At 41.1% G+C, this 16,338-nt stretch overlaps 2 protein-coding genes across 5 annotated transcripts in view; both read right to left on the bottom strand.

Annotated features, from left to right (window-relative positions):
- The window catches only part of LOC145467664 (dihydropyrimidine dehydrogenase [NADP(+)]-like), a 278,425-nt gene extending 263,511 nt beyond the window's left edge, over positions 1 to 14,914 (bottom strand). For 3 of the 4 annotated variants that reach the window (XM_081451259.1, XM_081451260.1, XM_081451265.1), the window contains exons 1-2: positions 13,953 to 14,914; positions 9,777 to 9,887 (exon numbers count right to left, since the gene is read on the bottom strand). In XM_081451259.1, coding sequence (XP_081307385.1) covers positions 9,777 to 9,887; positions 13,953 to 13,985 — 144 coding nt within the window. In that variant the 5' untranslated portion in view covers positions 13,986 to 14,914. Of the gene's footprint in view, positions 1 to 9,776; positions 9,888 to 13,952 lie in introns of those variants that run through there. The other variant, XM_081451263.1, reaches the window with a different exon arrangement.
- Positions 5,945 to 6,895, bottom strand: LOC145467717 (uncharacterized). The gene has a single exon (XM_081451321.1). It carries the CDS (start codon positions 6,881 to 6,883, stop codon positions 5,945 to 5,947), a length of 939 nt encoding a protein of 312 aa, XP_081307447.1. The 5' UTR covers positions 6,884 to 6,895.
- Positions 14,915 to 16,338: the final 1,424 nt, after the last annotated feature.

Here is a 16,338-nt window from a genome sequence, read left to right as displayed (position 1 = left end):
TCTTCACTGAAGACTCTGCTTTCCCATTTGACTTTGGGTAGTGTGGTGATGATGTCACATGGTTAAATTCCCAGCTGAGTGAGAACTCGTGAAATTCTTGACTGCTGTACTGTGATCCGTTGTCTGAGACAACAGTGTCCGGGATTCCATGTCTACTGAATTGTTCTTTGAGTACTTGTATAACTGCACGTGAGGTGGTATCTTCAAGTTCACTAACTTCTACAAAATCTGAGTAATAGTCAACGACTGTGAGGTAATTCTTTCCACTAACAGTGAACAAATCTGTAGCCACTTTACTCCAAGGTCTGTCTGGAAGTTGATGAGACTGCATTGGCTGACTAGCATTCCTAGCCTGAAACTCGGCACAGACAGCACATCTCTCAACCAGGGCTTTGACTTCTGAATTCATTCCAGGCCAGAACACGATGTCTTTGGCCTTTCTTAGGCATGATCCGACTCCTTGATGGCTTGAATGAATTCTTGAGAGCATCTCTGGCCTCATGGCTTTGGGGACAATCACTCTCTGACTCTTAAATAGAATACCATTGTGGAGTGAAATCTCTTCTCTGTAGTTCCAGTAGTCACGAACTTGTACTGGGCATTGCTCTCTTCTCTCAGGCCATCCTGTTAGAACAGTGGTCTTCAGGCTCTCTAAGACGAGGTCTTGTGCTGTGCACTTCTGCAGCTGAGTTAACCTTTCTGGAGCCACTTTGATGGAATCAAAGGGAGTAAGTGTTTCAAGTTCAAGAGCGAAAACTTGAAAGTTGTCTGTCATCTCCTTCTTGACAGCAAGCGAGGCTCGAGACAAGTGATCGGCAACATACATCTGTGCACCTGGCTTGTACTTAACCTCTAGGTTAAAGCGCTGTAGCCTCAACATCATTCTTTGTAGTCGACATGGAGCAGAGAGGATTGACTTCTGGAAAATGGACTGTAAGGGTTTGTGATCTGACTCAACCATTATCTTTTTACGACCGGCGAGGTATTGACTGAACCTTTCGCAGGAGAAGACAATCGCTAAACACTCTTTCTCGATTTGAGCGTATTGCCTCTCAGTCTGTGATAGGGACCGTGAAGCAAAAGCAACTGGCTGGCCATTTTGTAATAAAGCTGCTCCTAACCTGTATTCACTCGCATCACATTGCACTGTGACTTCTTCTTGAAGGTCATAATACTTGAGCACAGGGTGTTTGACTACAAGCTCTCGCACTTCCTGGAATGCTGTCTCATGATGCTGGGACCAGATGAACTTTGCATCCTTTGCTGTCATCTCTCTCAGTGGCTGGGCGACCTCTGATAACCTAGGGAGAAACTTTGCCAAGTAATTAACGAATCCTAAGAGACTCAGGAGTTCCTTCTTGGATGTAGGCCTCGGCATTTCCTGAACTGCCTTCACTTTCTCAGGATCTGGCTGTAACCCATCTTTGGTGATCAAGTGTCCCATGAATCTGACTTCAGACTTCTTGAGGTTCAACTTGCTGCTGTTTAGACGCAGATTGGCTTTTCGAGCTTGCTCTAGCAGACGAATCAAGTTCTCATCATGATTTCGATTTGCTTCTTCATCATTCTCTCCATAGCCCATGACCAATATGTCATCTCTTATCACTTCTACACTGGGAAGACTATCAAGCTTCTCATGCAATTTGCATTCGAACTCTTCTGGAGCCAGGTTGATACCAAAGGGTAGCCTCAAATACTTGTAACGCCCAAAGGGAGTCCAGAATGTTGTCTTGAGACTGCTGCTCTCATCTAATCCAACCTGGTAAAACCCATCTTTAGCATCTAAGGTACTAAACACTTTGGCATTGCTAAGCTTGGGCAACAACTCATCTAGAGTAGGCATTTGGTACTTTGGACGGATGACTGCCTTGTTAAGATCTTTAGGATCCAAACAAATCCTAATCTTATTTGGTGTTGTGACAACCACCATACTGCTAATCCAGTCGGTCGGTACTGTGACTTTCTCCACAATTCCTTTCCTTTCCAGATCATCAAGTTTGGCCTTGACCTTATCACGCAGGGGAACTGGCACTCGGCGCAGAGAATGCTGCACTGGTTTTACGCTGGGGTCTGTGATAATGGTTGTATCACCAATATGGCCTAACCCTTCAAAAACATCTTTGTACTGAACAAGAATCTGATCTCTGGTCAGGTTACTACTGCTTTTCAGGACATGAATGGACTCTTCAGGATCTATATCCACTTTGAGAAGTCCCAACTGCTCACAAGTCTCAGCCGATAAGAGGGGTTTGTTAGAACTCTCAACAACTTGGAATCTCAGGTCCAGACGCTTGCCCCTTCTCTCTGCTGTGAGTGTGGTCTCACCTACAGGCTTCATCAAGCTACCATCAAATAGCTTTAGCTGGGCATTGGACTTAGACAAGGGGGGATCACCATTCTGCAACAGCTGAACTAAATTTCTGTGACTGATCACATTACAAGTTGCACCAGTGTCCAACTGACATACTAGTTGCTCTTTGTACTGCTCTTCTATCACAAAGGTAATACTGGATGTCAACTGTTTACCACTACCATTAATTGCAGTAATTTCTTCTATCTTCAATAATGATTCCTCAGACTCGTAACCTTCTGCCACTTCAGCGACATGAACCTTCTCTTTGCCTGCCTGACACACTTTGGCGAAGTGGTTCATTCTTTTACAATTGCGACATTGTTGACCATAAGCTGGACATTCTGTCTGCTTGGCATGCTTCTTTTGTTGGCCACAATATTTACATTTCCATTTTTTGTCAGGTTTCTTTGGATTTGGTGGTTTCTTCGGATGAGGAGGCATCTTGCCTTGCATCGGTTTATGCTTCTCATGAACTAAGTTCAGTTCCTCATTGTTTTGTTTCTCATCCTTTTGAATCGACTTTAGCTGCTTATTCGTTATTTCACTTGATTTACACATGTCAAGAGCTTTATCCAAAGACAAATCTTTCTCTCTGAGCAATCTAGCTTTTGTACCCTTATCTTGTATTCCAATAACTAGCCTGTCACGTATCATTTCTTCTGCAAGTGCTCCAAACTGACACGATGCTGCGAGTTTTCTTAATCTATTGACATAGCAATCAACAGTTTCTTTGGGTACTTGATTGCAAGAGTTAAAGACATACCTCTCATAGACGACATTTCTCTTTGGTAGGAAATAGTTTTCCAGCGCCTTCAATGCTGAAGTTATCGTCAGTACTTCGGTGCCAAAATTCAGATTCAGGAAAATTTGCAGACACTCCTTTCCCATAACAGAACGGAAGGTTGCTAATCAGATCGATTGACTCTTCTGATCCAAACCCGTTCTACCTCATAATCTTGCCATTGTTGCTTAAAAAATTCCCAGTTGCTCGTGATATCTCCACGACAAACCATAGCGCTTGGTACTGGAAAATTTGAAGGAAAACTGAGGACTTGAGGCGGCAGAGTAGGCTGTGGAGCTTGCGGTGGAGCTGGTGGTGGAGGATCTTGTTCGGTGTCTGACATCGTTTCCCTGGGTTTCAACGCACGTGGTCGATGTTGAAATTCGCTGTACGTACCATAAATCAAGGAATTGTCGCTTCGTTTCGCTTCAGTAACTGCTTTGACTGAATATCAACCAGAAGACGTAATCTTGAGCGCTGCAGCTCGCCATAAGATCAACAAAACACTTCTGACACCATGTTACGGATGGCACGACAAGACGCCACTTGCAATGCAACTCAACTCGTTTAATGCGTACTTCATGTAAGCTACATAGAACTAGAACGCACATGTTTACTCCAAATATAGTAAGACAAACCATATACGTAACACAGGCGTAGAAGGTCACATTTCCAACGCTCCCACCTTGGCCGAACTTCTTCAGGCAGAGGCTCGTCCCAACTGACACCCCTGTTGCATATTTCTTGCAATATCTTCTTTGCTCTTAAGACCAAGGGTGCCAGGAATCCAAGAGGATCATAAACGGAAGCTACGGTCACCAACACTCCTCTTCTAGTCAAGGGCTGATCCTTCAGGATAATGGAGAATTTGAAGCAGTCTAACCCCACTGACCACTGAACACCAAGCACTCTCTCTATCAGAAGTTGCTCGGATGGTAGATTCAGGATTACATCAACTGCTCTTTCACTCTTTGGTACTGATTCGAGAACTTGACAATCGTTTGAAACAAACTTGTGAAGACGAAGTCCGCCCTTCTCACAAATCTCACGAGCTCCTTGGATGAGTTCTTTAGCTTGCTGTGCGGATTCAACGCTTGTCAATCCGTCATCCACGTAGAAATCATGCATAATAAACTGAGCTGCTGAGGGATGCGCTTCTTTCTCTTGACTTGCCATATGTTTGAGGCCATAGCTGGCACAACCAGGCGACGATGTTGCTCCAAACAAATGCACTTTCATTCTGTACTCTTTGGGCTCTTTCTTAACATCGCCATTGGGCCACCAAAGAAAGCGCAGATAGTCTCAGTCATTTTCACGCACGATGAACTGATGAAACATTTTCTCCACGTCACAAATAATGGCGTAAGGGTATCTTCTGAACCTGCATAGTACTCCCACCAAATTGTTGGTAAGGTCGGATCCACTGAGTAGATGATCGTTCAAAGAAGTTCCTTTGAATCTTGCTGAACAATCAAATACAACTCTGATCTTGTTTTTCTTTGGATGATAGACGCCATGGTGAGGTATGTACCACTTCACTCCTTCTTGTGCAAGCTCTGGCGCTTCTTCAGCATCACCCCTGCTCAATACTTCGTTCATGAATTTGACGTAATCTTCTTTATACTTTGAATCTTTCAGGAACTTTCGCTTGAGATGTTCGAGACGAATCAACGCCATCGAATGGTTGTCAGGCAAAAGAGGCCGTTCCTTGAATGGCAGTGATTTCATAGTGTCCGTTTCCGGTCTTCTCCATTCCTTCTTCCATAATCTTTAGAAAATTTAAATCCTCTTGAGAAGTCTTCTTATCATCCTTAGCTCCCTGAAAATCTGCTTCAAGGACTCGAACAATGTCAGTCATTGTTACAGCAGGTATTTCCCTCACTGCAACCTTGTGGCAGAGGGCCCGTCTACTCCTTACATCACTTCCACCAACGATGCTCCATCCAAGATCAGTTTTAATGCCATACGGTTCATTATTGCCACCAGCAAGAACTTCTCTTGGGGTTAAAGCTTGAGAGCAGTCGTATCCAATAAGCAACCCAACATTGCAGTCAAAGAGGTCTTGCATCTTGCTTTCAATCGGTCTCAAATGTTCCCAGTTCTTAGCTGTTGCCTTAATAGGGATGTGCTCTTCTTCGGCCGGAATAGACGTACTTGTAAAAGCGACCGGTATATGAATCTTGACGTCAGAATTATATCCTCTTACTTGAAGGCTTGAGACTCTTTGGCTGTCGACAAGTGAGTCTTGACTTGTGATAGTGCTCAATCGAAGCATCGTTGGCTGTGTTTCTGCATCAAGCTCGCCTCAGGTTTCCTTTAGGATAAACATAGCATCGCTTTGCGTGTCCAAAATTGTGTATACTTCTTTGTTGGGCTTCGATAATGATGACAGCCACACAGGAACTATCATAGAGGTGTTGGCACTGGAGGCGCCTTGCGATGTACATGATGTAGTCTTGCGAACATTGGCGGATTCCTGTTCTTCTCTTCTCTTCTTTTCTTCTGGCGTCTTAGGATGTCTTTCCTCGTGAAGACAGGTAGCGTGATTCTTGTTACAGATCGCACAGGTCAGCCTCCTCTTACAATCACTAGACATGTGCCCCTTCCTCAGGCATCCGAAACAAAATCTGTTTTCCTTGACAAAATTCAGTTTGTTTTCGCGTGTCTCCGCCTTAAACTTTATGCATGCATTCAACAGATGGTCAGTCCTTTTGCAGAATGAACACTGTGGTTGCAGCTTTGAGGTTCTGTTTGGCTCCTTTGAACTTTCTTCCGTCATCTTGGTGTTATGAACAGACCTTTTCTCTTCGTCATTCGGTTTTGGTTCCTTGTGAGTGCTGTCTGTTGCCCTTTCCAACTCCTTCACAGCATGACATGATGAAATAGGTTTTGAAATCTGGATACTTCTTTTCTTCTTTTATTTTTCTTGTGGCTTCTCTGTTCCACCGTGAAACAAGCCAGTCTGGCAATTTGGTGAGTAGCTTCTGGTTTTCCATGTAGTCATTCAAGACTTTTAGATTCTCGATTACTTGCATAGCAGATTCCACACTTGTTAGGAAATCAGCAAATCTTCTAAGACACTGGTGATCTTTCATACCGATCTTGGGCCATTTTCGTAGCTTATCTCTGTACGTATTTGTTACTATGAACGGATGACCAAACCTCTCGTCTAGAATGTTCCACGCTCGTTTGTAGGCTTCTGATGAACCTTGCAGGAAAAGTCCGTTAATAGCTTCTTTGGCAGATCCACTCACATATCGTTTCAAGTAATACATCTTATCGCTTGACGGTAAGTTCTTTCGGTGTATGAGGGCATGAAAGGACGACTTCCAATCCGGATAAAGGATGGGCTCACCGCTGAAGATGGTCGGTTCAGGTGCTGGGAGGCGACTTGTGCTGAATGAATCAGCTATCGCTGTGACGATCGAGGTGACAGTATCTACGTTTGCTGATGACGCTTGCGGTTGAACGTATACGGGATGGATGGTTTCACTTTCCACGGGAAATTGATGTGTGTCCCGAGGCTGTTGAGCAGGCTGCATGGTTGAATTTAGAGTGCTTCTATCTGATGGTGAATGTTTGAGTTCTTGAGGCCGAAGTGAGGAAGCTGCTTCTCTCTCAAAGTCTATCTGGATTGGAGAAGTGTCCAGGGGATCATCTTCAACTGAGTCGATATCATCCTCGAATTCGACCTCTTGATACACCTTTAGCTTCGCTCTTGCCATTTCTATCTGTTTCTTGGCCTCCATTTGTTCTAACTCTACCTTTCTCTGCGCAAGTTCTGTTTCAATTCTTGCTGTGGCTTCCTTATGTTTTGCTTCTTCTTGTAGGGCGTTAAATTCCGCTTCCCTTGCAGCCAGCTCTGCAGCAGCCTCAGCCTTCTTTAGGTTGATGAGAGAAGATGCCTTGAGGAACAACTGCTTCTTGATCGACCTGACCTTATAGATGCCTTGCTTGATGTACTTCACACAGATCTTTTTTCTTCTTCATTGCGTGATGAAGCTGAATCACCTCTAATGGATTTTCTTTCCAGTGTTTTAGTCAAGGCATCACATACGTCCATTTTCTGTCGAATTTCTTGTCTTGGGGCCTGATCGTTCCGTATTTTATCGTATAACTTCTCGGTTTTGTTGCGGAGATCTTTCAAGCAGAGAATCGCTCCTTCCTTTTCAGCTTTTTCTACTGGTGACAATGGCAACTGTTTAGCGACAAACGACTCGATATCTGTTGCTTGCATTTTCCACGCGTCGTACGCTTGGTGAAATTTCTTAATGAGCCGATCTTCATCCTTCTCATGCTCTTTTTGGCGCTGCTCCTGATAGGCTTGGCCCTTTTCGGTGAGTGTTCGAACTCTAGTAATCCGCGGTTCAGGCTCCGACTGCTCTTGGACTATGTTTAGGCTATCTTTACCTACTTGATCGCATTCAGCCTGCGTAGAAATCGCTAACTCTTCTTCATTAATTAAATCTACTACTTGACTTCCTGAGCTAGACATTCTTAATATTACTTAAATAACTTTGTCTTAAATCTTAATACTTCGCAACTGAGAGGCCGCGTAACATGACAAAATGATTGTCTAGAATACATGAACTTCAGTTAAGTGTAATTATAAACTTATTTTGGCGGCACTTGCCGAATCTTCTCAATTAAACAGTGTCTCTGTAATTATAATGTTCTTGCAGCTGGGAAACTTATAAACCTTTACTTTAATTTACTTGTATTACTTATGGTTTCCGTCGCTGAACCTTCCTTTGTTGTCTTCGCACTGTTGCCTTTTTCACGCTTCTTGATCTTGATCAGTTACGGGCTTGACCTTTAGTTGCTTGACTTGCTTGACTTTAGTTCCTGGCTTGACTTGCAGTTGTCTTCACTCTGAGTCTTCTTGTAGTTCAGCAAGTTCTCACTATTGCTCCAGTGATTTGGTTAACGTCGGTTCACAAACTGCTGTTTATTAAAATTCTTTGAAAACCCTATAAACACTGTGAGAACTAAAATAAAAGATACAAATAAACTACACATTAGCTTGCGAAAATAACAGGATATATATACATTTCAATTGCTTCAAAAGTTACAAAAGTGAAAGGAGAAAACTTAAGATCGATTTACAGTAACAGTAAAACAATGTCGTATACAACTTGACTTTATCTAAAACCTTAAGAGTTAAATTTACAATTCACAAGCGATGAAACTGAACTAAAAGACTAAAGATACAAACCACTTACATAAACAAACTAAAATAGCGTAAAAAAATAGTTACCTTGATGCTGCCTTGATCACCAGAACAATGATAAACTTGGAGAAACTTGTTAACTTGCGTTGAATTAACAGATCTTGCGTCAACTGATCTTGCTAACGAAAAAACTACTCTTTTATAACGCTAGTTGGGTGTCGCGGCGCTATGCGTGTGCTTTTGCGACACCACAGAACTTACTAGAAAGACCTAGGAAAAAGGGTAGCGTACACGAAACAAATATGCAAGAAAAAGCCTGAAATAACTGAATAAACGTTCAAATAAACTTCCAATGACTAAAAAATAGTACTCTTAAAGCTACAAAGTATAGTAATTAAGCATAAAACAGCTTAAATAAGAAACCCATTGAAAACTTGCGCAATGTTGCACGTGCAAATTTGTTGCAGAAGCGCGTGCCGCTTCAAGTGTCGTACATCGCACGCGCACAACTTAACTGCTGTAGCTACAAGGAAAGTCACTGTAAAGAAATTCATTTGAGTCTTTCGAAGTAGTGAGAATTTGTTGGCTGTTTGTAGCTATAATGGCACATAATCCTGTGTGTCTCTCTCTGTACAATTTTGAGTAAAAAATTAGTCAATTTCAGTCAAGTTTAACTCTGATCATTGCTGTATTTTGAGAGAATTTCTGTGGAATACACTTAACAAATTTCCTCACTATCTGCAACTTAATTTACAGTAGAAAAGACTGATTTCTAGTGATTCATAACGACTGGCAGAAATTGTTTTTGTTGGACAACTTCAAACTTTGCACAAAATTTCACACCACAAAAACAATTTTGAAGAACTTAACTGGTGAAATAAATGCAACTAAATAGACTAGTTCAAAATAGATCTCTTCTTTAATACATCTTTCTTTGTCTAGTTTCTGAGTTACTCGCTCGTTTGCTCGTTAGAATCTTTACGAATGGTTTGTAGACGGTGCATAAGCTGTTTCAAATGGCAACGTTATGTACACAAACCCACTTGGAAGCCAGTTTACCGCAGGAAAAAAAGATAAACATGTTATTGGCACGCTTAGGGTCGGTCCGTATAGTGAAAAACTGTGACCTCAGGCTGCAAAATTCTGCCCTCACCCTGTGGCCTCGGCCAGCATTTTCAAGACATCGGTCACAGTTTTTCACTATACTCACCTCCCAGCCAGCCAATAACACATATTTATCGAGGTGAGAGTACAAATCAGCCAGTTCTAGAAGTAAATTCAATGCTTGGTTGGTGACCTGGATGATCAGTGTTAAATTTTTACAACCTGATAGCTTTAATATGTCCTTGAGTTCCAGACATCGGTATGTGGATTTCTAGTGTGTTATCACTGATAGCTAAAAGAAACTAAAAATACCCAAACATACTATGTAAAAATGATTTCAAAATCAAAATCAAAATTTAGTCACTTACAGAACAGCCCTTTTCTAGATTCCTCTTCCATAGTTTTCTGCTGGATTTTGTTGTGGATGTAGAAACCAAACTTGCATGCGGTTTTATCTTCGGGTTAAGTAAGAGCAGGTTCTGAAATAAAAATATATTAACAAGTTGAAATAAAAAAAAGAAGCAGCTAGTTACCTACCTAACCAAACAAAATAAGGGTAAAAAAAGAGTTCTTAGCATTTTTTGTCAAAAGATTTCAGGATGCATTATTTTTAGCCCTTGCATGATGTCATCCATGAGCTTTAGCAGGCTGTCACTCACTCACTCATGCACTCCATGCTAATTAACTTATTCAATAAACCTGGATTAAAGTGGAACTATCATCAAATATTTACCCCTTGAATTTTTACGTTAATCGCATAGAATTCCACGAAAGATTAAAAACACCATTTACCATTTGCAAATATCTGTATTGGTTCCAGAGATAATTAAAAGGCTGTCTCTGTAAAAACCGACCACTGATTATACTTCAAAAATTTGATTTTTCTCATAAGCTAGGATTTCGAAGCCCTTACCTAGTCAATCACTAAAATGTTTAATTTGTCAGTAAACAATAGAACCCTATGCCTTGCCGATTTTCTTTAGTGTTCCAGCGAACAAACAAACCTGAACAGGGAACCCGAACGAACCCGATGTCTTGCCGATCTTTTTTTGCATTCCCTCATCATGTCACATGATCCAAGTCCAGTGTGATGTTGTTCTTCGACTTCTTAGGCATGCGTGGTGAGGTAAGAGGCTCTATTTACCATCATGATGTTTTTGTACTATTTTGAACAAGTAACCAGGCACAGCATTTGGGCAATGTTTTCATTATTTCAGCATAAGAGTATTTACATGTTTTTTAGCATTGGGAACAGAATTTCAAAAGGAAAACGGTCGGCCAACCACTATGGTGTGTGAATCACAACTGCAATGGCCGATAGGTCTGTGCAGCAGAACATATTTTACAAACTTATCAATGTCCAGGACAAAGTTATTCAGAGGGCTCTTTTAACGCTACTCAGTTCCCACCGCAATGTTTATATTTAAAGGGCACAAGCTTTAATTGTTGTTTTACTTGTTCAAGTGTTGTTTCCAGATATAAATGTGTCCATACCGTGGTGCAATGAATTGCACAGTTACAACAGCTGTTACAGTAGACAAACTACCAGAAAGGTGGCGCTAATATTGTCAAGTATTTGTTCTTTTTCTGTTAATTTGCGGCTAAGAGCGGAATAATTCATGATGTACAGTCTTTATTCTGCTCCTGAGTGCCCATAAAAATAAGTTGTTGTTCAGTTTAAACACCATACTTCATTTACTGAGTAATATTAAAAGTTGTCACAATAAAACAAAGTGAGAAACTGTGTAAATCTTAATTGCTTTTATTTGCTTCTGGCAAGGTTCATTTCCTTCTGAAAAGATTTTCAAAAGTTTTTTGGGTTGACTATTGAAATAGCCTCCCACGCAGATGCTCCTAGGGCTTGTCACACATTCCTTCCCTACAAACATTTGTCGGGAAGGAATGCATGACGAGGCCTAAGAGTGTCGGCGTGGGAGGCTACTATAGAAACAGCACCTTGAAATTCCTCTAGGCACATCCCCTCCTCCAATACACTGCATTTATCCAGATTCATTTATTTACCTGGTAACAATTCCAGTGAAGAACCAGAACACTATGATTTGTTGGCTTGATAGTCTATATAATTATAATACGTTAAGAGACTAGGGAGAAAAAGCTATGCTATCATCGCAGTAAATTTTCCAATTTAAGCAATTGGAAAGAAGAAGCCTGAAAAAAATCAGGGCTTCAACGGGATTCAAACCTGTGACTTCCGTGAATACCGGTGCAATACTCTACCAACTGAGCTATGAAGCCACACATTGGGAGCGAGGTTAATTAATTGAGTTCATATCTTACTGCGATAATTGAGTTCATATGTTACTGTGATGATCATTCTTCACTTTCATCTACAATCACAGTTCAAATAAGAATAATTTTGTATATACTTCACATCATTTCACTCCTCACAGGAAGATATGACCTCAATTAATTGACCTCGCTCCCAATGTGTGGCTTCACAGCTCAGCTGGTAGAGCATCGCACTGGTGTTCACGGAGGTCACAGGTTCGAATCCCGTTGAAGCCCTGATTTTATTCAGGCTTCTTCTTTCCAATTGCTTAAATTGGAAAATTTACTGCGATGATCATTCTTCACTTTCACCTACAACCAGAGTTCAAATATGAATTATTTCATATATACTTCACATCAAAACATTGTTTATATAATTATCTCTATGTTGTCACTCTATCCAGCTATAAGTATTTCTATTACTCTTTCATTATGTTTAGCCCACTCATGCATCCTCTGGATGCCTATGTTTTGAAGTGAAGACAAAATTATTACTTTCAAAACTTGAATGAGACAAAGATTTTTGCTTTCGTATGGAGCAGACACTTGTTTTGAGCTTTTTTCTGGCAATACAGAGCCAAAAATGCAAAGTATAACCTACAATTTGACATGAGGTAGATATGCATAAGGCCCTTCACTTAATGGCTTCATTGTGCAACAGACTGTAGAAGACATTTGACACTATTCTTCCATAGGAGAACTAGGAACTATGATAACATGTACAACAACATTCAAGTGCTTATCAAAATGATATATTCCATTTTAAAATTTATAAGCAGGCTGTATGAACAGCATGTAATTTAATTTTTGTATACTAATACCTAGTTACACATATACTTGAGCTTTCAAAAAGGCTTTCAATAAGTCATTTCAAAAATCATCAACCATGGACAGTGAATGACCACAATGGTGCAAAACAGACTTGCAGAGTTTTAGCTTTATTGCAAAGTTTTGTTTTTAAATAAAATTTGAATGCTTGGCACATGTATCCTCTGCACCAATTAATGTGCACAACATTAGGGACCTTACGATGCAAGGACAGGAGGCCCTGGACAGGAACGAAAGTGGATGTGGGAAACTTTTGTGATTCCTGTCATTGTCTTGTCAAAGACAAAGCATTGCTTAAGATGTGTATTTTTCATATGGGATGGCAAGGTCAATAACTCGAGCTAAAAGATTTTTAGAAAACTAATGACATCCTTTAGAGATGGTAGAAATTTTATCCTATTAAGCTTAAACAATGCTAAACAGACAACGCTGAATTTACTTTTCTTTGCATCTCTCAACTGTCAGTATTTGTCTCTCGTCTGTCTAAGGAAGAAAAGACATGGGGCCTACTGTGTATTGACTAGTGACAAAATTTGTCTTTTGCCTCCCTTAAACAGTCTACTTATTGCACCTGGCTGGCATTTTGAATTGGCCAATGAAAGTGCAGAATGTAATATGATCGCGATCATGCTTTGATGGTTCGCTCCAACTATTTAAGTAAATTTAGGCCTAAAGTTAATTTCCCTTATAAATCCTATAAAGCGTTCATTGCGTTATATTCAGCCACAACAGTGTCACATACTGAGCTTGGGCCACCTATGATCACACATTACTCACTCTTTAGAAGGTGAATAATCCTCATTAGCCAGGGATAGCGAACCGATCAGATTGCTTGAAACACCAAGATCACTGAGTGCGTATACACTAATCAGTATTAATCTGGCTCATACTTGCGTTCAATATTGACTTGAACAAATCAACTATCGAATATTAAGCTTATTCAAATAATTGCATCTTTTTGGTCGACTGGTTTGAGAGAATGGTATTAAATTGCTGCTAATCTCCCCTTGCTCGGACAGTAAAAGCATACTAAGTACTGTATACATGATTTTGAAAGAAAATATAAGGCAATTTCTGGTCTATGGTATTGTTTTCTGTGCTGTATGACCCGTCACTACGAGCTATCGAACGCTTACGAATTGCTCACTATACAGGACAGTTTTTTCCATTTACGTTAATCGATGTGTACGAATTCTGTCGCAGCTGCTGTAAACACAATTTGCTATAACAAGGAGGCATGAAAACTCCACTGATAACTGCTTAATTACTTTATAATGTGCGTACTTCGCAAATTACACGGGCTGCCGGCCGCTCAGTGGCCGCCACAATGATGCGCGCTGTATACAGGCTATCTTTTTTAGATAGGGATTTCTCTCGAAATGATAACTTTTCGTCCAAAAAATATGCAAGGACTATATGAAACTTACCTCAATATCCGAGGAGTGCTTCGACAACGCCATCCTTATTAAACTTTGCAGTCCAATTGCGTTACTTTAGTGAACCCGCAACCTTATATCAATTGTGCAATTTAGTCCACGTGACACTCAGCTTGTTATGACTCCGCCCCACTGGTCTTTAGCGGAACCTCGATTTAACGAAGTGTCAAGCGCAAGCGATTTTGCGGAAAAACAACCAAAATGTTCGTTATATCGAGGTATTGTTTTTTATGGTGTTACGTGGCGCAACCCAGCATGACCGATCACTGCCAATAAAACAAGCGACATTACACTGTACAGATAGATCTGTACGTAGCAACGGTATTAAAACAGGTCAACAAAATTCACAACAAGCCTTCAAAAGTAAGTGTCGGTAGTGTCAGTGTCTGCATCTGTAATTAGAAACTTCCAGCCAACTTGGCAGGGAAAAGTCACTGTGATACTGTGGAGTCTATCAAATCAAAACAACACTATCCGATGCGGCGTTTGCCCGATGGTGGCGACGGGCAAAGCCTGTCAAGGGAGGAATCGAGAGAAGTGTAAACGATAATTGTAGGCTTTCTTGTTGTCCGCTCAAGATCAAATTCGGAGAATTTAAACATTTCCATGCAAAACCTTTTCAAGGTCTCTAAGCGTCAAGGATTTCAAAATGGCACTTTGTCAGAAATCTGAAATTGGTCTAGGAAAAGAAAGATCAGACACATCATCTGATTATTTTCTGTTTACACGCCATAGATCTGTGTTGTAATCAGTTTTGTTCCTTGGAGCTGTCCCTTGGGAGATAAGCGATAATTTCGATTGACGTGTTAGCTTTCTGAAACAATGGCAATGGCCCGCACCCCAGCGTACTGGACTAACAACCAGTCATTCATTCAGTCATCCTGGGCTCGATTACCAGCCGCTGTTAGAGGAAAGGAGTCCGCGCTCCTCCCCCGAACTTACGACTGGACTCGTGGACTCAACCAATAAGAAATCTGCCTCCCTGAGTCGAGCAGGCTGCATAAATTAGCTTTCTCGCAGTAGCAAAGAAGTTGGGCGATATGAAGTGCGATCGCATTAGTGGGACATTTAACCAAATACCGTTAGCCTGCAGAACAGGCGTAATTTTTTGCGTATTTTAGGCGAACAGAGGCGAAAGCGAGGCGAGCGCCAAGCGCGAGTCGCGCGCGAGGGGAAGAGCGCGAAAAAAAATAACGCCTGAATGCATACCATTGTCCAAGCTGTTCCGGCGTTCAAATATGAACGCCGCTACCCAATTGATTATCTTACATCATGTGATCCTCAAATGTTTTTCAAATACAACGGAGGTGTCAAACTCTACGAAGCGACATGCAGATAACAGCGGAAACCATGCAGGCCTATGACCTATAAAAATTTGCCAAAGCACGATCTAACGGTTCAACTCTACTTAAAATTCCCCCTTATTACACAACATGAACAACCCTTCATAAACACGAGTGAAGCGACAAAGTGACCAAACAGAGGACGGCAAACGTACAAATGTCACAAACCGTAGAAGTCGTGTAGGCTAGTCAACCCCATTTTACGCCAATTTTATTGAGGTAAATCAAATTTCAACCGTGCTAAATTAGTGCCCACTGAGTTCTTTTCTCAGGAGTTCTGTAATAGCTGCAAACAAATATATTTGAACGCAGCGAAGAAACTAAACAAACAAACCGCGGAGGTCGCCGTAAATTAATTATGCAGAAATCGAGCGTGCAAAAATACTCTTCACTTTTAAAGTCTAAAAAATAAAAGCAACCAAAGGAAAGAAACGTGACAGGAAGTTCAGTAACAATACATTTTCATTGAAGACATAGATGAGGCAAAGAAACCTGTCTAAAAGCAAAAAAATGTTCAAAATTTTGCAGACGTGCATCGCTGCATGAACCGCATGTTCAAATAAATTTTCATGCTAAAGCGAAAGCTTGAGTTTTTACCGACGACTTTTGCAGTCATTTTATCGGCTGTGGCCTTACCAATCCTTCCAGAAGTTGAATTCAACTTCGAAGAAATACTGTACATTGCTATTTTTGCTTTCTTAAGTGCAGGAAGCTGCTTTAAATCCGCGATCTGTTATCAAACCTCACTTGAAAGCGCACCAATCGTCATGCTTTTGCGGCGGATGAGGGAAAAATTCTTCACCAGAAAGGTTTGAGGACTCTGTACACCTTGGTATTCCACTCTGAGGCCACCTAAACATTGATTTGTGTTTTTTCTTTCCATTTTAAGTCTCAAAGAAGTATTTTCTCCATTTTAGGGATGAAAACAAGACCTTGGAAGTTTGTAGATTTGGCCCACAACGCGACATGGTTGCCACTGTTCTTGTAACGCTGTGATTGGCTGGTCATTTAGGTGTGTCTAGGGGCGGAACAGC

Source organism: Orbicella franksi, chromosome 14 (genome assembly GCF_964199315.1).
Source record: "Orbicella franksi chromosome 14, jaOrbFran1.1, whole genome shotgun sequence".
Classification (NCBI taxonomy): Eukaryota; Metazoa; Cnidaria; class Anthozoa; order Scleractinia; family Merulinidae; genus Orbicella; species Orbicella franksi.
The sequence above is the reverse complement of the archived record's forward strand: the minus strand, read 5'-3'. Positions and strand labels throughout refer to the sequence as shown.